The sequence below is a fragment of the Nansenia antarctica genome (assembly GCF_963989245.1).
Source record: "Nansenia antarctica genome assembly, chromosome: 19".
NCBI lineage: Eukaryota > Metazoa > Chordata > Actinopteri > Argentiniformes > Microstomatidae > Nansenia > Nansenia antarctica.
The window spans coordinates 20,258,110-20,280,772 of record NC_137692.1 but is presented as its reverse complement, the minus strand read 5'-3'; the positions used below and the strand labels follow the sequence as shown (position 1 = coordinate 20,280,772).

The 22,663-nt window shown below is 43.1% G+C and overlaps 1 protein-coding gene across 1 annotated transcript in view; it reads left to right on the top strand.

Moving 5' to 3' along the window:
* The window catches only part of galm (galactose mutarotase), a 25,419-nt gene extending 3,700 nt beyond the window's left edge, over positions 1–21,719 (top strand). Inside the window, exons 3-7 of the mRNA XM_080549149.1 lie at positions 2,217–2,423; positions 4,059–4,140; positions 8,681–8,831; positions 11,119–11,293; positions 21,179–21,719. Coding sequence (XP_080405275.1) covers positions 2,217–2,423; positions 4,059–4,140; positions 8,681–8,831; positions 11,119–11,293; positions 21,179–21,256 — 693 coding nt within the window. The 3' untranslated portion in view covers positions 21,257–21,719. The remainder of the gene's footprint in view (positions 1–2,216; positions 2,424–4,058; positions 4,141–8,680; positions 8,832–11,118; positions 11,294–21,178) is intronic.
* The last annotated feature ends 944 nt before the right edge of the window (positions 21,720–22,663 follow it).

Here is a 22,663-nt window from a genome sequence, read left to right as displayed (position 1 = left end):
CACACACACGCACACACACACACGCACTATTACTATAACATTATATTATCCCACATTGTGATGGATAGATAGAAAGGTTTGTCTGTACAGACCTTTGCCATCTCTCCTCTTCCGGCCACCCAGGATATTAAAAGACATGAGTCCCTCATGAATTATTCATTCCCTCCTGTCCTATCCTGGGTCTTTCATACACCCCTCTATACTGTATGTAATGTGATGTGTCTCCAGGTCATGTGGATTTGGATCCTCATGTTCACAATCTTCTTTTTTGTTGTTTCATCATTATTATTATTTTCTCATGTACTGTATTTTACGGAGCCCCCCTGGGGTCACATGGTAGATTTTTCTTTTTTTTATGTGTGAATCCGTTCCCTCAGTTTAGTAATTCGTTCCCTCGGTTTAGATTTGTTTTTTTTTCTTCTACCATGTGACCCCAGGGGGGCTCCGTAGTATTTGTATGCAAGTCAGGAGATCGTTTTTACGAGGCAGACATTTAAACATTTGAGTACATTTGCTTTACAGTAGTGAAACAACTACAGTACATCACAATCATCGCAAGAAAGATTTCCTATAAGAATCAGTGCCGTAAGCAGTCACAATGAAAGAAAAAAAAAGAGAAAAAAAACTATTTTTGCTATTGCTTACTCATTCCACTGTCTGTCAATGGAGAATCTGACCTCTTTGTACGGATTTTACCAGACACCAGTTTTTTTTAAGGTTAACGTTTGTTAAGGAAACCAGCGCTACAGTGGACATGATTGACTGGTAGATGAAAGGAGAGATAAAGGGGTCAAAAATAAAGAGGTGACATTATGATTTTAGTCGTGATGACATGGCTATTTAAAGCCTGGAATAGCAGAGGCCCCATTTAGCGGTCAGTCAATGGAACTTGTGCTATGTGTTGACTGCCGGCCCTGACATTGACAGCAGTCAGTGGATAGGACACTTATTTTTGTCAGCGATGAGGTTTTGACAGCACTATCCCTCACTGAGACAGGGCTGGAGGGAGGGCAATGGGAGGGAGGGAGAGAGAGAGAGAGAGAGAGAGAGAGAGAGAGAGAGAGAGAGAGAGAGAGAGAGAGAGAGAGAGAGAGAGAGAGAGAGAGAGAGAGAGAGAGAGAGAGAGAGAGAGAGAGAGAGAGAGAGAGAGAGAGAGAGAGAGAGAGAGAGAGAGAGAGAGAGAGAGAGAGAGAGAGAGAGAGAGAGAGAGAGAGAGAGAGAGAGAGAGAGAGAGAGAGAGAGAGAGAGAGAGAGAGAGAGGAGAGAGAGAGAGAGAGAGAGAGAGAGAGAGAGAGAGAGAGAGAGAGAGAGAGAGAGAGAGAAGATGAGGTTGAAAGGATAAAGGGGCAGGCAGGGAGCAGAGAAAGGATGGGTAGGATAGAAGAGAATGGGAGACAGGGAGTTGGAGAGAGAGTGAGAAAGTAGTACATTTCTTTTATTAGGATAAAACCCCTTGAGATGAGCCATCTCCTTTTCGAGGGGGTTCTAACAACATGCATAATTCATAATAATACAATAATACAATACAATACAAATATAATAATACATATTGCATAATACATACTCATGTATATGAACAATACATATTACATAATAACAGGATAAACAATAAAAGACACAACCATGACAAAACACAGACAAACAACAACACACATTGCCAATTGAAAACATTGAGAACATCACAACCATAACAACACCAAAGTAATAAGTAAGTAAGTAAAGCTTTATTTATATAGCACCTTTCATACAAGAAATGCAGCTCAAAGTGCTTTTACAACAGGAAAAGGAGAGGTGAGGGAGGGAAGGTAGGAGGAGTAGAGAGAGATAAGATCCTGGAGACAGACAGACAGACAGATAGAGAGAGGGGGGGTAGGGGAGGAGAGGAGGAGAGAGAAACTGCTGAATGTATCCGAACCCTACTGAAGAATGTAGTTAGCTGGAGGTGAGATCCATCTTAACGACATGAAAGAGGATAGAACAGTCTCTCTATCTCTGTGGTTAACACATCACATCCTCCTTGCTTCAGGCTTACACCTTCTCTTTGTCACAAGAGAGTACTAATAAGCTGAGAGATGAATACATATGCAGCCCAGGCACTTGCTGGTTTCAGAATTAAAAAGCCTTTATTTACCAGGGGTATGCTGATTCTATATTGATCCTTTTTAAACAAGCAAACAGATGTTACTCTCTCTGCTCATGCTCTGCTGTGTCTCCAGGTGATCTGGGCCAGCGAGGGGGTGGAGGGCGGGGTGCGTCTGACCCACACCAGCCCCGATGGGGACCAGGGGTACCCCGGGGAGGTCCAAGTGTCCGTCACCTACACCCTGGAGGGAGACACGCTCAGTGCCCACTACCAGGCGTCCTCCACCCAGACCACACCCATCAACCTCACTAACCACTCCTACTTCAACCTGGCTGGACAGGTGGGTGAGAGGATGACATATTGAGGGCCGGTTTCAGAGACAAGGCTTAAGCCTAGTCCTGGACTAAATCACACTTTCAATGTAAAATCTCCATTGAAGATGTTTTTTAGTCTAGGACTAGGCTTAAGCCTTGTCTGTGAAACCGGCCCTGAATGTATTATTTACTGGATATCTAGATCAGTGGTTCTCAACTCTCTCCTCGGGGCGCCCCAGCCACTCCACATATTTGATCTGTTCCACCACCAGCACACCTGATTCAACTAATTAAGTACAAAGCAATTATGGTTTGTACTTGATTAGTTGAATCAGGCGAGCTGGTGGTGGAACAGATCAAATAATTATGTGGTGCGGCTGGGGCGCCCCGAGGAGAGGGTTGAGAAACACTGATCTAGATCAATGGAGGATGGTGGAGGGTAGAAATCGGAGGACAGGCTCATTGTAATACATATTAATGTCCTAAATAAATAGACCTCGAACTTAACTCTTAAGTCTGAACAGATCTGGCGTTGTCTTGTGTTTTGCCGATACCTCCATTTGTGTTCCACAGTGACCAAGCAAGCAAGCATCTCTCTCCAAGCTGTTATCGATGTTGTAATCTAACACACCGTATGCATTTTCTCAGCCTCCATGATGGCACCCCAGGCTCTTTGCATAGATATCTGCATAGCAGGGAAGGCTGGTGGAGGTAGAAATTGGAGGACGGGCCTCAAATCAGATTTCTGCCTCCACCGATCTCGATTGAGTTGTGTAGCGAATGCATTTGAAACATAATATGACTCATGATGTATAAACATACTGTATCTTCTTCAACTGCCCCTGTAGGTGAATTCTTAAAGAATCCCTTTTGGTTGTAGGGAGAACCTTTGATGTCTCTAAGAGTATAGAAAGCAGTCTTGTCTGCTCGCAAATCAATTTACCTTGAAATCCCCTGGTTTGCAATGTGAAGTGCAGATATTACAGATATTTCAGGTATTTCTATTATTGTTGACACTGGTATTTATTGTGTGTCAGTATTTCATATCAACAGTCCCGATGGGATGTGATATTGACTGACCCTCTGGGCTAAATCTATCACAGCTGTAATGTCGGTGAACACACTCCGCCCACTCTATCTCTCCTCATCCCCTCTGCTTTCATCACACTGCTAACAGGCTCCTGAAATGATAGTGTTTTGCAAAGCGTGCATGTGTGCAGAGTGCCAGTGTCTCAGGAGCGTGCATGCCGGCTGAGATTGAGGTGCTTCTCAGGCTGACCCTGTCTGATAGCATTCATCGGCACGGTAACGAGAGTCATATCTCCCAGCTGTGGGTTGACTGAAAGTGTGTGTGTGTGTGTGTGTGTGTGTCTGTGTCTGTGTCTGTGTGTGTGTTTGTGCCATTCTTTGCACCTGTGTCTGTGTGTGTGTGTGTGTGTGTGTGTGTGTGTGTGTTTTTGTGCCATTCTTTGCACCTGTGTCTGTGTGTGTGTGTGTGTGTGTGTGTGTGTTTGTGTGTGTGTCTGTGTCTGTGTCTGTGTCTGTGTCTGTGTCTGTGTGTGTGTGTGTGTCTGTGTCTGTGTGTGTATGTGTGTGTGTGTGTGTGTGTGTGTGTGTGTGTGTGTGTGTGTGTGTGTGTGTGTGTCTCTCCCCCTCCTCAGGGCTCACCTGACATATACGACCATGAAGTCTCCATTACAGCCCAGTCCTATCTGCCTGTGGATGACACCATGATCCCCACTGGTAAGAGATAACAAGCACATTTGTTTAAAATAAATGATATAGGGTTAGGGTTATCACAAGACTGAATCTGATTATAATGGTGTAAATGTCATTTTCAAGCACTGTATCCAATAGTACCTAAAGATATTCAGTGAGTTTGTGAACTGATATTGTTGTGCATTGTTTTGTTGTGCATGTGTGTGTGAGCGTGTATGTGGTGTGTTGAGGTGCGCGTGAGTTTGTGTGTGTTTGCGGGAGCCGACAAGAGAACGGGAGAATGTTGTTGTTGACCTCTCTGAAGCTGTGGTACATCTCTGAAGCTGTGGTACATCTCTGAAGCTGTGGTACCTCTCTGAAGCTGTGGTACATCCTTGTAGATCGTGCTTGTGGCCATAGTTGGATTTAGGTGCACCATCATCTCAAATTGATAAGAACAACCTTCCTAGATTATGAGTTGAAAGCAAGATTAGGCCTATATTTAAGGTTAAGTACAGTATGGGCCTAGCATTGAGGGCACACCAGGAGACAAGACTTCTTCTAAATATTTTATTAGGGCATTTCTGATTTATTGAGAGAGACAGTAGAGATTGACAGGAAGGATGGGTGAGGGAGAGGGGGGATGACATGCAGGATATATAGCTCTGGATATATAGCTCTCCAGTATGTGCAGAACTCAGCTGCCAGGGTTCTGACCCACACCAAGCCCTGGCAGCACATCACCCCCACCCTTATTCACCTCCACTGGCTTCCAGTCAAGTCCCACATCTTGTACAAAATCCTCCTCCTTACCTACAAATCCCTCCACGCCCGCGCCCCCCAGTACCTATCTGACCTTCTCCGCCAACATACCCCATCCCGGAACCTGCGGTCCTCAGACATGGGTCTGTTTTCCACCCCCCGCACCAACCTACGAACCTTCGGGGATAGAGCCTTCAGTGTGGCAGCTTTGGAACTCTCTCCCCACAGTCGATCCACAACGCCCCTACCCTGGACACCTTCAAATCAGCCCTCAAAACCCATCTGTTCACCAAGGCCGTTGGCCTCTAGTTTAGTTTTTGGCATTCTCTCTGTGTTTTTCTGTTTTTATCTGTCTGACTGTCTTTCTGTAAATTTGTAAAGAGTCCTTGGGTTCCTTGAAAGGCGCTATATAAATCGAAGATATTATTATTAGTATGATACGCCACTTACACGCCTGAACTGTCCCTCCTGAGACATCTACTACCCCCCAGTACTTTCCCCAGTGTCATAACAAATTTTCCTTCTTCTGCCAGTGGCTCCAGACATGGCCATAGATTACTTTTTCCAGCTATGACTGGTGGATAGATGATTCACTTGCTTAGTCAAATGTATTTGTTGTAAGTTGCTTTGGATAAAGGGTTCTGCTAAATGCCCAAAATCTAAAATCTAAAATCTACTACCCCCATGTACTGTTTCTCCTGAGACATCTACTACCCCCATGTACTGTTTCTCCTGAGACATCTACTACCCCCCTATACTGTTTCTCCTGAGACATCTACTATCCCCCTGTACTGTTTCTCCTGAGACATCTACCCCCTGTACTGTTTCTCCTGAGACATCTACTACCCCCCTGTACTGTTTCTCCTGAGACATCTACTACCCCCTGTACTGTTTCTCCTGAGACATCTACTACCCCCCTGTACTGTTTCTCCTGAGACATCTACTATTCCCCTGTACTGTTTCTCCTGAGACATCTACCCCCTGTACTGTTTCTCCTGAGACATCTACTACCCCCCTGTACTGTTTCTCCTGAGACATCTACTACCCCCATGTACTGTTTCTCCTGAGACATCTACTACCCCCATGTACTGTTTCTCCTGAGACATCTACTATCCCCATGTACTGTTTCTCCTGAGACATCTACTACCCCCATGTACTGTTTCCCCTGTGTCATATGAAGAAAAAAAAACATCCTTTTCCTAGCACGACGACTGACAATGGCCCCTGGATTGAGTTTAGATTATGATTCACTTACTTAGTCAAATGTATTTGTTGTAAGTCGCTTTGGAATAAGGCTAAGGCTTTGCTAAATGCCAAAAATGTAAAAAAATAATAATAATTCAAAAGAAGCCTTGATTTACCATAGAGTTGAAGCGTCGCTCCATTAGTAATGCCTGTGTGAAGCTCCTCCATAAAGAAACGGATTCATTTCATTTACATGGATGGACTGAAATGTATTAAATAATGTGTAAGATGATTTATCATCATTTTCCTAGAGAGCCTGACCTATATCACGCCAACCCAGCTAGCAGTGAAAAGTATAATAATTTAAATAATCTCTTCCAAGACGCTTTGGTAGGGTTGGAGGGTTTGTCAGGCTAGTTTGAATCCTAATACCTTCAGGAGAGAATTGGGAATAATCTTTTTTATTCAGACTATTGGCCTCCTTTTTAGTCTGGCTGGTGCATCTTACACTGTTTCAATTCGACATTAGGTTGGATAAATAGACATAGCAGGTTGGCTGGCAGCCAGTCCGTTCTTCTCCTGCTATCTAAGTACAGAGAGAGAGTTATCTATTATCAGCTCTCTCTATCTCTGTCTGGCTGTTCTCTCTCTCTCCATCTCTCCCTCTGTCCCCCTCTCTCTTTATCTGTCACTGTCTGTTCCTCTCTCCCCACCCCCTCACTCTCTGTCACTCCGCCCTCACTATCGCTCTGTTTCCCCCACCTCTCTCTCTCTCCCTCTTCCTTCCTCCCTCCCTCTATCTCCAATTCCTCCTCTCCTAAAGACGAGCCCGTGTCTCTATCCCTAGCCAGAGGTCAAACTCAGTCTGTTGTTTTAGAATAATCATTAACACTTGTCAGATTAACCTAGCAGAGCATTGGTTGGACCTCCCGACAAATACATCCATTACAGTTTAATTACCATTCCCCCCCTGGGAACGTGTAATGGTGCAGATAGAATATCTAATGACTGTTTATTTTTAGAGTTGGTTTGGAAGCAGCAGCAGCGAATTAGGCATCAGAGTCAATGTTATTCTGTAGAGACTAGAGTCCAAATAGATGTTTGGCTCTGACTGAAGCCTCTGTGTGTGTGAGTGTGAGTGTGCGTGTGTGTGTGCGTGTATTGGTTTGTTTGTTGTAAATTGAAAGGGGGGAGGCTGCTAAAGAGCCTGTATGTGTCTTTCATCTTGGAGTGGACATGGGGTCGGGTGTCAACTCGTGAGCTCAGAATTATAATGTTCTATCTCCGTTTAGGGTAGTTCAGAGATATTGAGCGTCAACGTTTTTACATTCCATTATGTTTTGTGAGATGGAACCTTTGTATTTTATTAATTACTAACTCAAAAATGTCAACATTTTAAAAATAACACCACACAGGCATTAATAAACACCTAATGGATCAGATAATGTAAAAAACTCAATTCTGACCAAAAATGGAGATAGAACCTTATAATTCTAACGTCACGAACTGGTCAACTGGTCAGCCCTGGCTCCTACATGAATGAATGAATGAATGAATGAATGAATGGACTTTATTGTCATTGCTACAGTACAGGTACCAAACAACGAAATTTAGGAGGGGTGGCTCCCCTGGTGTTAGGAAAGGGGGGAAAAAAACACTTTTTAAAAAATCACAAGAAGGGAAGGAGCTGGTTTACATCTAGGCAGATAGAGGAAATGAGAGATGTTTTATTAAGAACTTCAAGGACAAAATGGAATTGGAAAACAAACACTAATCTAGAATTCATTATACAAACCAGCAGCAGCAATAAACACACCTTCTGACCCAGCCTTGGATACCTGTTATTAAACTACAACACCCAGACAGCTACACCCAAGACAGGGCCAGGATGTGTTCCTGTTCAGGCCACGTGATGATTGAAGTGTATTCAATTTTAATTGAGTTTTCCTGCGTCATTCACATAATCATCCCGTCTTTAGTTTGTAGTTTGTCTGGTTTGGTTGTGTTGTTTGTGTTGTGTCTTTTGTTTGTCGTGTGATGGGCCTGTGTCTTGTATCTACCGTGTAATTTCCTGTCTGTCCTCTGGACTTCCTGTTTTGGACATGTGAGACGCAGGATAGATCAGGAATAAGATCGTATTTATTGATATCCCACTGTAATAACAATGATATTTCTGGAGCTGTGAAATTGCTGGGGATGGCTGGGGAGATAGGGTAAGAGGGGGGGGGGTATTCTGAGAAGTACTCAGTGCTGCTCAGCATATAAGATAATAAATATGATCTGACACTAGCCACACAATCAAAGAAAGAGAAGAAGAGTATTTTTGTCCATCACTCTTGTTTAATCCAATGTCAGGCTGGTAGTAACCTATTTCCTGCAGGTGAGGAGGTTGCTTTGTTAACGTTAGAGATCATCCAATATCCTACAGTTAAAATAGATCGAGGAGTGTTTAATTTCCCAGTTTCAGTCTATTTCTCAGTGTCTGCGAGATGTTAAAGACAGACGTATTATTATGTCTCCAGTGGGATAACGGTTCCATTCTCAATTGATCGAAACTTGATTCCATGCTTCTTCTTCTTCCATCAAGTTTAGAACCGATGAGCAAGTTTCAAGGTGTTTCGTTTCTGTGTATCCACAGGGGAGGTCAGACCAGTGGAGGGTACGCCCTTTGACCTCCGCAAGCCGGTTCTGATTGGCTCCCAGCTGAAGGAGCTACCTGGGCCGGGGTTCGACCACAACTTCTGTCTGTCGTCACCTGGGGACCCTGGGGTGGAGCGACGGTGTGCCAGGTGAGACCAGCTTGATTTTTATTCAGTTCAATAAACACTGTTTATATCTCCAAGGGGCAGTGGTGGTCTAGTGGATAGTGAGTTGGACTTGTGATCGGAAGGTTGTGAGTTCAAATCCCGCCTGAAACCACACCACTACTAATGAATGAATGAATGAATGAATGAATGAATGAATGGTCTTTATTGTCATTGCTATAGTACAGGTACCAAACAACGACATTTAGGAGGGGTGGCTCTTGTGTGTGCCCTTGAGTAAGGCACTTAGCCCTCAGTTACTCCAGGGGGAATTGTATCCCCTGTAATTCGTAATTGTAAATCGCTTTGGATTAAAAGCGTCTGCTAAATGGCAAAATTATTATAACATTTATTATTTATCTCCAAGGGGCAGTTATTGCTTGGCATTAAAATGTCATTTTGGCATTAAATTGGCATTGGCATTAAAATGACAAGCGTCAGACAATCCATAGAGCCCCGGTTCCCAATAGGCGGCCCGTGGGCCACTTCTGGCTTGCGTTGACGGGTTGATTTAAGGCCTGCGAGAATTTCGGGGAGAAATGCCAGAAGAAACTATTTTCTTTTTAATACAGCTTTCCCATTCTAAAGACATGGGGGTTAATCTGACAGCCGAGGGCACACCGTGAGTAGGTGAAAATGGCCTGGTCGCTAGTCTTTAGAATGGGAAGCTGTTACTGACACACAAAGATCACTAGATGGCGCCTCTTGTACAGCCTGATTGCTCTGAGACAGAAGCTAGTTCAGTTCTCTTGGTCTTGGATGGGAGCTGCAGCCTGACTGTAGCAGTTGTACATAGATATAAGCAGATTAATATTTGTAGACTAGTTTTCAAACATTAGTTAGTTGATTTTGGTCACGTAGAATGAACTACACATTTCTTTCGATACCACTCAATATACAATATACCTCTTGCCGGAACTAGAGACTGTATGGAATACAAAATACAACACAGTCTAACTTATCTTGTTACAATGTGCAGTTAATCCTCCAACACTCAAGAATCAGTCAAGGAGTTTATTAGTTATTGTATTGCTTTGGCACATTTTTTGTAGCCTACAAAGCGAGCTACGCTCCAGCATTACTCGCACTGAAATCGGGACTTGTCTTCCAAGTTCCACGTATACATGGTGACATTGGAATGTTTGTTGTCTAGCCTAGAATCATTCAGAAAAAAAGTTTGATATTCAGATATCAGATGTGCCCAGTGCCGTCCGCTGTTATTGCCCACCTACATACATTTTTAAATGTTTTATTGCTGAAGTTGATTGCATTGCTACATCAATATCTGGGTACACAGAGTACAATTCTTGGGTTGGTGAAAGGGGCGGTAGAGCAATAAATATATAGGCTGTAAATTAGCGAATGTAAAGCTATTATAGATTACATTGTCAGTATAGATTACTTCTTTCATCATTGAATCACCATGGCGATGGACCGGAGGGAAGGGCAATTACCTGGAAGAAAACACAAGAAACAAACAAAACACACACAAAAACACACAGGGACATAACACAAACAACAGATAACAAATCAGATACCAGAAAACAGAAAATAGCTAGCTTAAACTCTGCTTATGAGTACGAATCCAACTTCAGGACCATGGCAGCTTTCCGACGCTGTCATTTTCTCCCACTGAGTGGTGTGTCGATGTGGAATAATGAATTTATATATATAATATAAATAATAATAATTGTCTTATACCGAAAAATAGATGGAAAATTATAACAGGCTACCTGCTACGTATCTACACCAAAACAAACCAATTAACAACATGCCTTTCTAGAGTAGGTGTTTAACAGCTGTTAAAACAGCCGTTTCCTACTGTTAAAGGGGAAAATTGATGAAATGAGGCCAATGACAAAATAATATAAAATAATTTATATAATTTATATATAAAATATGTAGTGCAAGCTACCACCTGTCAATCAAAACCTCCACTACTCCCCCGTCCCCCGGGGCTGGAGGTTGAGGTGGCCCACGGTATCCCACGGTAACACGGTGTCCCCGTTCATTTTAAAAGTGGCCTGCTATGAAAGGTCATTGGGGACCCCTGCCATAAAGTAACAACAGGATAAAAATATCACCAGAGCATACATATACACATACATACTGTATAACATATACACAGTCAACACGGCCAGCTCATACAGTATTGGGCTGCAGAAGTAGACCACATTGAAAGCCTTATGGCATTGCAGTGTCATCACTGTTTTCACCCTCCCACCCTCTCTCTCTCCCACTCCCCCCCCCCCCCTCTGTCTCCCTACTGTAGGGTATGTCACCCTGCGAGTGGGCGTGTCCTGGAGGTCAGCACCACCCAGCCCGGTGTTCAGTTCTACACCGCCAACTTCCTGGATGGGTCTCTGATGGGAAAGGGAGGAGCCTGCTACTCTAAACACAGCGCCTTCTGCCTGGAGACCCAGAACTGGCCCGATGCCGTCAACAAGGTATATGGAGTACACATGAGTGGGTCACACACACACCCTCTCCATGGGGGACTCAGAGGCTTCAATAAGGTATTCACACTGATCAATGAAAACACACAGTACACACACTACACAGTACACACACTGCACATAAAACACACGCACACACACACACACACACACACACACACACACACACACACACACACACAGATTGTTATTGTCTCTGAGCCTTCCCTTCTCTGCTCAGTAGAATATCTCTCACACTCACTTACACTTAATGATTTCTTACTAATTAATTGCGTATTTCTTACAGTACTACTGTTAGTTCCTACTAATGATGTGTCCATTCAATTAATGATTAATGACTGAAAAGTTTCAAGGATCATTAGATTCTCTTTGTACTCTCTTTGTAATGTTTTGAAACATTGCAAAAATCAGACACTGCCTCTCCCCCCCCGCTGCTGAATCCCTCATCCACGCCTTCATCTCCTCCCGCCTCGACTACTGCAACTCCCTACTCACCGGCATCACCTCCCGCTCCCTCCATAGACTCCAGATGGTCCAAAACTCTGCTGCACGCCTCCTCTCAAACACCCGCTCCCGTGACCACATCACTCCTGTCCTCCACTCTCTCCACTGGCTCCCCATTAAAGAACGTATACAATTCAAAGTCCTCATCCTCACATACAAAGCCCTCCATAGCCTGGCCCCCCCTTACCTGACTGACCTCCTTCTCCCCCACCGCCCTACCCGTACCCTCCGATCCTCATCCATTGTTCCCCTCACTGTCCCACCCTCAAAACTCAAAGGCTTCGGTCACCGTGCCTTTTCACGAGCCGCACCCCGCCTCTGGAACTCTCTCCCTCAACCACTCAGAGACTCACCCTCACTCCTCACTTTTAAATCCCACCTCAAAACCTACCTGTTCTCCCATGCCTACAGCCTCCCCTACCCCTAGCCATCTCCCCCATCCCTGCCACCCCCGCCCCCCCTGGACATCCATACACCCTCCCCTTCCCCGTTCGTTAACTCTGTGTTCTATGTGCTCATGTTATCTGTTGCTTGTTGTTTCTGTGTTTTTCCCATATTGTCAGCGTCTTTGAGCCTCGGAAAAGCGCTATATACATTTAATGAATTATTATTATTATTATTACTCTATATAACCTTGCAAATGCTCAGCGATTTGGAAATAGGTCTGGTTCATATAGATCTGATTCATTAAAATGAAATCGGATTCATTAAAATGAAATCTAATTATAATTATTATGATATTAAATACATTAATATATGTATGTATAGAGTATGAATAACATTAGCCAGTGTTATGGTTATGTTGATGCTTTGAGCTCTGATGTTTGAGGTAAAGTACGTAGAACAAACTGGAAAGGGGGTTGTTGAGCAGTTAACACTACGAGCGCCGCCTATTATACTACTATATAGCGTTCACCTATTTGAAGCATGCCCTCAGGAGTCATGATAACCCTTGGTCTTCAGAATGGGAAGCTGCTACTGACACACAAACATCAGGTAAACCACAGGACACATATGTAAACCACAGGATACAGGACGTAAACCATCAGTTTCCAAACCCCCGGCAAGGTCCCCAGAGAAAATCAAATGAACCTCTTCTATGATTTGATCAAGTCAGACACATATATTTATTTTGTATGACAAACAATGCCTGTATAATGCACCTGTAGCCTATATCGAAAGCAATTTCAGCATATTTTAGGCGATTAGATTACACTTGGACATCAATATTATGTGTTGGCATAGCTCACAATCAAATTGTTCCCAGGAAAATTGGTGATGTCAGGGGGTAGTGATGGCTTAGTGGATAGCGGACCACCAGTTGGGCCAGTGATCAGAAGGTCATGAGTTCAAATCCCACCTGGGAACACTCCCACTAGGGTGCTCTTGAGTAAGGCACTTAGCCCTAAGTCACTCCAGGGAGACTGTCCCTGTAATCTTTATTGTAAGTCGCTAAATATTTAGAATGTAAATGGTTAAAATTTGGGGTCACCAAACAAAAAGGTTTGGAAACCCCTGAAAGTAAACCGTCCAATGAAATGCAACCTATACCTCAAGGAATATCAAGGAAAAACCTTTAAATAATAACAATGAAACATTAAATAAGTGATAAGGTAAGAGCAAGCCCAGGAACACAGCACATAGCAAAGATGAGGAGGAGCTCGCAAAAAAACCGGCAACCATCTTAGTCACACCGTCTCACACACGAGTGTGTTTGTGCAAGAGACTGTGGGTTTAGACTCTATGATTTAGAGCGCTTGTGTAAGAGTAGAGTAGGGGTTTATGTAGACTATGGTTAGTGTTGAAACAGTGAGTGTTATGCAGTGTTGTGTAGGTGAATGTAGGAGACTACAGTACAGGGTAGTGTGTGAAAGACTGGGTTTGGGCAGATTGTGCAAGGGAGAAGTGCAGGTTTTGGAGAGATGAAAGAAGGAGGACAAACGTGTGTGTGTGTGTGTTTGTGTGTCCACTTAATATTCCCCACTTTCCTCCCCACACACTTTTCAGAAACATAATTAAAGTGCTGTACATTTGAATATGATAGGAGTTCAGTACAGTATATGTCGCTGCACATAGCAGTGTTAATTGTGACAGTACTTAGTGATCCTAAAACTGTTTGTTTTATTGAGTGGGCTCTTCAACACTTAAACTTTCGTAATATGAAAAAGAAGAAAAAAATGTATTTAAAAAACAACCCTTTTTTGTCATTTCCGTGACTATTAGTAGCCGTTTTTCTTCTTTTTCATATTATGAAAGTTTAAGTGTTGAACTCGAGCCCACTCAATAAAACAAACAGTTTTAGGATCAAGTACTGCCAAAATTAACACTGCTTTGTGCAGCAACACCAAAGTAAAAGCAGCCCTTTCACCAGCCACCCTGTCACATCGGTTCTCTTTTTTTCCACCGAGCCCAACTGATGTTGGCATCATATTAATCACTTGCTAATGTGGTGCTCTCGCTTGCAGGTGTGGTGTGTCATCTGTGAGGGAGGGAGGGGGGGGGGGGGGGGGGGGGGGGGGGGGTAGGACCCGGGCAGCATTCAACCAATGACAAGGATGCAGTGCTTTGCTTAGATTTTGCAAGATACCGATCTTGATGCATAGATGAATGCACAATTGGAAAAAACAATTCATGTAATTTCCACGTTCTTTAGTTCACCTCCTACACCACTAATGTTTTAGTCTCGTCTTTTTTTATTTTCAAAGATCCGTTTTCGTCTTGTTGGCATCACTAACGTTTTCGTCTCGTCTCGTTAATGAAAATGAAAATTCAGTTTTTATTTTCAAATATCCATTTCTTTCGTCTCATCTCATAGTCTTTGAAATCGTCATGGAAAAATGGTTGTTGACGCATTATATTTCGCCACAATTTTCGTTTTTTAAAATTAACACTGGCACACAGCAGCAAATCATGACTAGCCTTCCATGCTGTGTGTGGATAATATATTTTTGATATTAATATTTACTGTAGTGCAGATATGGACACTCACAGACAACATAGACATGCACATTGTTGACATACTGTATGGGCAGCAGGTCAGGGGTAGGTTTGTGACGTGAGCGTGCACACACACACACACACACACACGGCCCACCCCTTATAATCCCCCCCTTATCTTGTGCCCCCCCCAGTGCTGCTAGTGATAGTAGATTTATGGTTAGTAGATTTATGGTTAGTAGATTTATGGTTGTAATTGTTGTATTGAGTAATCACAGCATCACAACATAATGGGAGATCTGCCTGCCATGGAGGCCATGAAAGATTTACTGAGCACTGTATACTTCTCTCCCCTATCTCTCTCTCTCTCTCTCCTCCCATCTCTCCTCTCCTCACTAACTCTTTCTCTCACCTGGAATTAGCTTCACATCTCTATTGGCGCTTTTCCATTGCCGTACCGTACCGTGCCGTACCGTGTGAGCCCGGTTTGTTTTGCTTTCTCCACTGCCAACGAGCCGGGCCGAGCCGGGCCGATTTTAGCTCCACTTCAGAAGGGGTAACGAAAGGTACTTTCGGGCCAGGCTGTGTGTGGCGCTGCAGACCGTTGATTGGTCAAATGGAAATCGTCACAACATCGTCATCCCATGTTTATACAGTTCATCGCTAATAGAATACACCGGCTACACTGCACAGTTTAGCCCGAAATAGAGAGAGTGCATTATCCCGCTAATAGAATACAGTTCCAGTAATAACACTTTTATCTCTATATTGTATTCATTCTCTTCATCTGTTTTTAAATGTCGATCTATTCTTGCCAATTCCTTATTACCAGTGGAAAGGGGGAAGGCTAAAACACTTTGAATGGAATAGATAGGACTTTCCGTTCAACTGAGGAATTTATGGAATGCATGAGCATGATACTCGCGCATAGTTCATCTCGCATTTCCCCCCGTTGATGTGACGCTATAGCTGTATTCATAGCTTTCAGTCACGTGGTTTCTTCCCTAGCAACCACCAACCTGACGGGCAAAAAGGATCATAGCAACATCGCGCAACATGGCGAGTGGACGCAATTTACCGGCTGCCGACTATTTTGACCACCTCACCCATGAAGAACTAGCAAGATACACGGAAAAGCTACACATATTGGGCACTTGCGACCCATATTTAGCCCCCGCGGCTGTGTTTGAACCACTAAATGCAGCTAAGTCCCTGCCTGATCTCGTGTTCGGTGACATCTGGACATATCTGGTGGAGAATCCATCCCCATTTAAGCCAACTGTACATGCCCCAGTATCGAGCTTTATCAGACAAAGAACTACAGGCAAAGAGTGAAGAGATCTTTACAGGGTTGAGTTTGACAGAAGAACAGGTAGGCTACATTTAGGCCACATCAGTCAGTAAATTTGGTCAGAAAAAACTGAACAAACCTTGACATGTCTTCATTCATTCTATGGTATACACAGCACAAAGGACAAACATGTTCAGATGTTAATATTTAATAAAACAATAAAAATTAAAATAAAACAAACTTTCAGTACATGTTCAGTTTTTTTATTTCATTAAATGTACATAAGAATATGAAGTTTTTCCAAATGAAATGTACACATTTGTGATGAGGCATACAAAGAAATCTTCTACGGTGTGCGGGACATCCTATTTCCTAGTTTATTTTATTCACCCAGCACCCGTCGATGTGCGTACCATATACAGCTTTATCCATGTAGGTACTAACCCAAAGGAACAATAGAGGGAGCAACATTTATCAGAGCGCAGCACACTTGCACTATCTTGTCTAGAGGTGTAAGAGCATGAGGATGTTCAGCTTCACACATTTGAATTCCAATTCTACTCTGAAGGATGGTGTATCTATTTCGGGCCTCACCAATGACCCTCTCCACGTGGATTCTGACAGATGCAAGCCCTCGTGTGGACTCCAACTCTACTGGACTCAGTTGCTTTTTGCCCCTTGTAAATGCTGGGATCTTAAGTTGTGCATTGAAAAGACCAACTGAATCTGCTACATCAAATCCTCGATCTGCCAATATAACATCCCCTGGGTTAAGTTTATCCAAAAACCCACATCTTTCAGTCAGGTGTTTGTCGGATGTTCTACCACCCCATCCCTTAGATATAAAAGAAACAGTTCCTTGTGGTGTGATACCAATAAGATATTTTATGGTATGGTTGTGTTTGTAATTTGAATATGTCTGTGCTCTTGCTCTTGGGTCTCCAGGCTTTTCAATAAATATCTCGAAGCAGTCAATTATACAAGCACATCTACGAAAGACCTGTCTAAATACCATAGGCATTGACAGCAATAGTTCATTTCTATTTGGCCAAAACACAAGTGCTGGAACAAGCTTGGCATTCAATGCATCAATGGTGTTTCTAAATGTTCTGCTAGCAGTTGGAACGGAGACTCTAAAGATGCAGCTAAGCAATGCAAGGGGCAGGTTCATTTTGAGTCTCATAAGGGTTAAGACAAGTTGTTGGAAAGGAGAGAGGATTGTACCAGTTGGTAACAGGGAGAAGACAAACATATAAACAACGTGTAATTTGGCATAGGTGGGCATTCCAGTCATTGTTATCACTTTTTCATCATCATTTTCTAAGGTGGCTTCATCAAATGTACTTAATTTGATCATGTCCTTCAGCCGACGGTTCTCTTCCCTAAGGTACTTGCATTCCCTCTCCAGTCTTGCAACATTATCCTTGCACCTGTTGTTGTTACACTGCTCAGCCTCAGGAGCAGGTAGCTCTGGCTCCATGTCAGGTAGGCTTTGATCTGTCAGTGCTGGGGCAACTGCATCTTGCTGCTTCTCCTCACGCTTTTTCATAATTTTGTTGTGCTGCTCGTACCTGTCCATTGCTTTCTCCCTTTTCCTCTTCTTGTTGGGTGATGTGTGCGAGAACACTGATGGAACCCAGTCAGGAGACAAAGGGTCGTCAGATTTGAAACCTATGAATCAAGGCGATAATAACGTTACGGCATTAGTAGCTAATGCTAACGTTAGCAACCTTTTGGCAAGCCACCTAAACAAACCATGCAGAAATGATGAACGTTAGCTATGTACAGATAATGGCTAAATGCTTTGCAATTGTAGCGAATTATATTAACATTACTTTAGCTAACTTACCTTTGATGAAATGTTCGCTGCACAGACGTGTGTGCTTTGATGGCACCCATTCTTTCTGTCCCGCTCCTGGTACACTTCGTTTGATGGCATTAATCCACACATTTCTCCTCTCTTTATTTTCTTTTTCACTCGGTAACCTATAAAGACACAACCCAGGCCTATCTCCTCGCCGGTTTGTACACCCGATTGCACAGCAACTATCTGGCATGATTGTTTTCTAACCAATGCTACTGTGTTTCCTGGTGCTCTGCAGCTTCACAGGCAGTGCCTTTTGCCCGTCAGGTGGGCGTTTCCACTATGCTGTGACGACACATGAAAGCTATGAATAGCGGCACTTATTAAACCAAAACAACCCGCAATCTAATCCGAGCAGTTGTTATTATGTAATATTATTGATGGATGTGCCATTTTTGATGGAGAGCAGTGAGCGGATGACTGGATGTGAGCATGTAGTTGACTAATGCCGTGAACGCCATAAAACGCCCTAGAACGCCTTAAAAGTGACATGTTTTAAGGCTGATCTGTGCATGATAGATAGTGCTGCATTTTGACATAATTCTTATCGCATTTCCCCCCGTTGAGCTGTATAGCGGCACTTATTAAAGTGAAGTGCTCTTATGACACGTAACTCCTCTTACTGTCCCGGCTCGCTCCAGGTCTGTTGTGTATAATGGAGAAGCGTTTCTGAAAGTACGGTACGGCACGCATACAAATGCGTGCCGTACCGAGCCGGACCGTTCTGGTCAATGGAAAAGCGCCATATCTCACTCTCTCTGTCTCTGTTCCTCTTTTTCACCGGCATGGTTCTGCCTCTCCATCTCTCCATCCTTCTCAAGGCTCTATTATTTGTCTTCCCATCCATATCCAAAAACCCTGAGAATTTGAATTCAGGATAGAAGACATAGGATGTGTAGGAGAGGGGGCTGTGTGAGGGCTGTTTTTTATTCTATAAATAACGTTCTTCTTTTTCTTCTTGCTGTGTTGGCCCGTGTGGAAATTAGTTTCACTGCCCTTCCTCTCTTCTCTTCTCCTCTCTTCCCACCTCTCTCCTATCCTCTTTTCTCCTCTCTTCTTCTACAATGCCAGCAGCATGATGCATGAGATGTGAGCGGGAGCCAGAACCCAGCACTACTGTTATGCTGTGAATCATGAGTCCCATTCCTGGCAACTGATATTCTTGTTAATATGTGGGTGTTTGAACATGGAAATGTTAGTATTTAAAACACCTAGAAGAGCCTGCATTCCCATGTGTAATGATCTGACACATCTCCGTTTTATGGGGTATTGCTAGGCTATCTTTTCCCTAATTTTCTGAAAGACTGACAGAGACTCTGTAGATTATAGATGTCTCACTAAGACTCTGTCTAAGAAAAAGAGAGGGGCGTTCAAGAGATAACAACATAATGAGACTCCCACTGTACTACATGACTCAGATATCCACGTTTAACACAACAGCCTGAGCACTGTGTATCTCCTGCCATCAAATTACTGGCTGCCAAGGGTGGCAAACTGGCAATTATAGTCCTTTGTGTTACTCCTTCGCTATGTGGGGCACATTCATAGCTCTAGCTTAAGAGGTTAGCTAGTTAGCTAGAGAGAGAGAGAGAGAGAGAGAGAGAGAGGCCCCCAATTGAATTCAGCAAATTAGTTCTGAGCAGAGCAAAACATAGAATTAAACTTAGGATACTACAGCACAATTTTTTAATTGTAGCTTGATTTTAACAAAGGTTTTTGAGAATTCCACTGGATTATTTCGGATTCAGTCTATTCTAAATCTTAAGGTGAAGATGGCCGACTTTGTCCCAACAAAGGACTGTGTCCCCACCCACACTTTCACCCACATCAAGGCAAAGCCAGCAAAGAAGTGGGGGGGACTATTTTAGGCTAAATAAAATCGTTTTTATTTTTTTTAGACATACAGAAGACTTCCAAAAGTGTATGAGAGAAATTGAATGTACGGTAATTGAATGTAATTACAAGCATGTGTTACATAAATGTTCCGTTTTATTTGCTGTAATTTATTTACTTTGGAGGCATAGGCTAGCCCCTCTAAAGGAGACAGAGTAAGAGACAGAGAGAGAAAGAGAGAGAGAGAGACAGACAGACAGACAGACAGAGACAGACACACACAGACAGACACACAGACAGACACTCAGTCACGCGTGGATGGCTATTTGCATTGGACTGTGCTCAAGAACAAAGTGTGCAGGCAAATGGCAGACGGAGAAGCACTTCCATTTGCATACATATCAAACCGTTGTGCAGACGAGGGCAGGAGAACACTGCAGCAACAGCAGGTGGGGGCGGGGGGGGTGACGGGAGAGAGAGCAGGGTGAGAGAGAGGGCTAGAACAAGACTGTGGTGGAGAGCATGCGGGCAGGAGATGGAGGAAGAGCGGCACACACGCACACGCACACACACACACACACGCACACACACACACGCGCACACACGCACACGCACACGCACACGAAAGAGGTTTGAAGTGAACTCTGTCTCTGTCTTTTGTTCACTAAGCCTAGGAAACGTCTGCCAGTTTGTTTCAGCTCAGTTCCTTGTTTCTGTACAGATGCTTCGTCTCCAGTTCCCTAAATACTTTGTCATTATCCTAACCTCTCACACCCCCTGACCAAGACGGTCACAGTTGTTGAACACAGAGAGACACACACACACACACACACACACACACACACACACACACACACACACACACTGAACCCTCTCTCTCCTACATAGAGATGCTGATTGCAGCTGTTAGTCATGTGACAGTTTGGCCCGACAGCGAAACCTCCTCCATATTCTCTCCTAACCTCCTAGCAACCACTTCTACAGCTGCATGCCCCTAGCAACCAGTATTAGCACTCACACAGGCCTCCCAAAAACCTTTGCACCAAGTGACATACAGAAACCTTGAGTACGTATGTAGCTAGTAGGGGTGTAATGGATATATATGAGTGGGACTTGAAATAAGACAGCCTCCTCCAAAATCCTCTCTAACAATATTCTAATCATTTGCCACCTGATGTGATGCACTTAATACTAATCCTAACTTTTTCCTCAAAAGAAAAATTGCATTTCTATTAATGACATTTTACAAATATTTTAATTTAATTTAATTTGTTTAGTTTACCTCCATCTCTCAATATTGTTAAAATTAAGATCAAATAAAATATATATTATATATGTGGCTTTAGACTATTGAGATGGCCTACCTTGCCTCTGGTGTATGAGGTCACCGTCCTGCAGTGCTGTGTTGACACCAACCTAAAACGCTTTGATCTGTGTTTTTGAACAGTCGTCGTTTCCTGACGCACTGCTGAGGCCTACAGAAGAGTACCGACACGTCACACGCTTCACCTTCTCCACCACTTGAGAGAGAGAGAGGGTGTAAATCAGGACAAATCTGAGATGGACATGCTACATGATAAGCGTGTCCATCTTGTTGGGTAAATTAAGACATGCTGGGGACCATTTTGAGTCTTTCTTGTTCTTATGTTCTTGTTCTTATCATTGATTGTAAGTCGCTTTGGAATAAGGCGTCTGCTAAATGCCAAAAATGGAAATGTTATGTTCTCCACTTTATGTTCCCCTCACCCTGTAACTACTCTGTAGGGCAGTTAACGTTGTCATTGGAATTTGACGTTATGCCCCCAATTTTATCTTTCTACTTTGTCTACACATAATTGCATTGATTGTGATGTGTATGTACCTGTATTCTGTTGAGTTATGATTCAGAATGTTGATTGAATTGTGAATGATTGGATTAAGGAAGGAAACCAACCTGAGAAATGACTATATGCTCTGTTTGTCATAGTATATCAGGTGGAACTGTAGTGTAGAGCATTGTAGACCGGATCAAACAAAAATCTGTTTCTGTCAATTATATTTGGCAGAGACTTTCAGCTATATTTTCATGTTATTAAAATATATCTAATATTGATAATCTGACTCCAATGTAATTATCACTATGTGCAAAGAATTGTTGAGACTGTGCTAATTTAGTGCAAGAAAGGTCAAATAGAATGAATCAGATGAGGCTTTAATAATAATGTAACCTTATACCTTATCTATTACATGGCAAATAATAAAATAACTATAAATAATAGGAGCTGTTGAGAAGGAGACAACCAGCCATCATTCATCTTATTGAAACTGAACTGATGACATCACAGTTTTGAGACACCTCAAGACATTCTACAGAAACCACAGCCATTTCCCTTCCAGGCGTACAATGAATAATATAATGGGCAGCAAAGATGCTTTACAGGAAGTGTTAAATAAACATGAGAAAGTGTTCAAAGATGAGCTTGGCACGTTGAAAGAAACCACAGCCGATACATTTAGCCAGTGATGCTACACCCCGCTTCTTCAAACCAAAGTCAGTGCCTTTTGCAATGAAAACTAAGGTAGACGCTGAAGGACAAGATCATAGAACCAGTGAAGTTCTCAGACTGGGCAGTACCAATAGTCCCAGTGTTGAAACCGGCACCAATTTTCTACAGCTATTCTTTCCAACTCCTTGTTAGAGCAGGAAAAGCATTCACATCAACTTGCACTGTAGTCTATTCAACCAGAAAACCTTTTAGAGGAATTATCACTGCATGCCTACATTAAAACAGTCAATCGTGACCTTCAGCCAGAAAGCAATTGCAAACAATATTAAATGGTAAATGGACTGCACTTATATAGCACCTTTTTTGCTGCTCCAAAGCTGCTCCATAGCGCTTTACAACAGCCTCTCATTCACCCATTCACACACACATTCACACACCAATGGCGG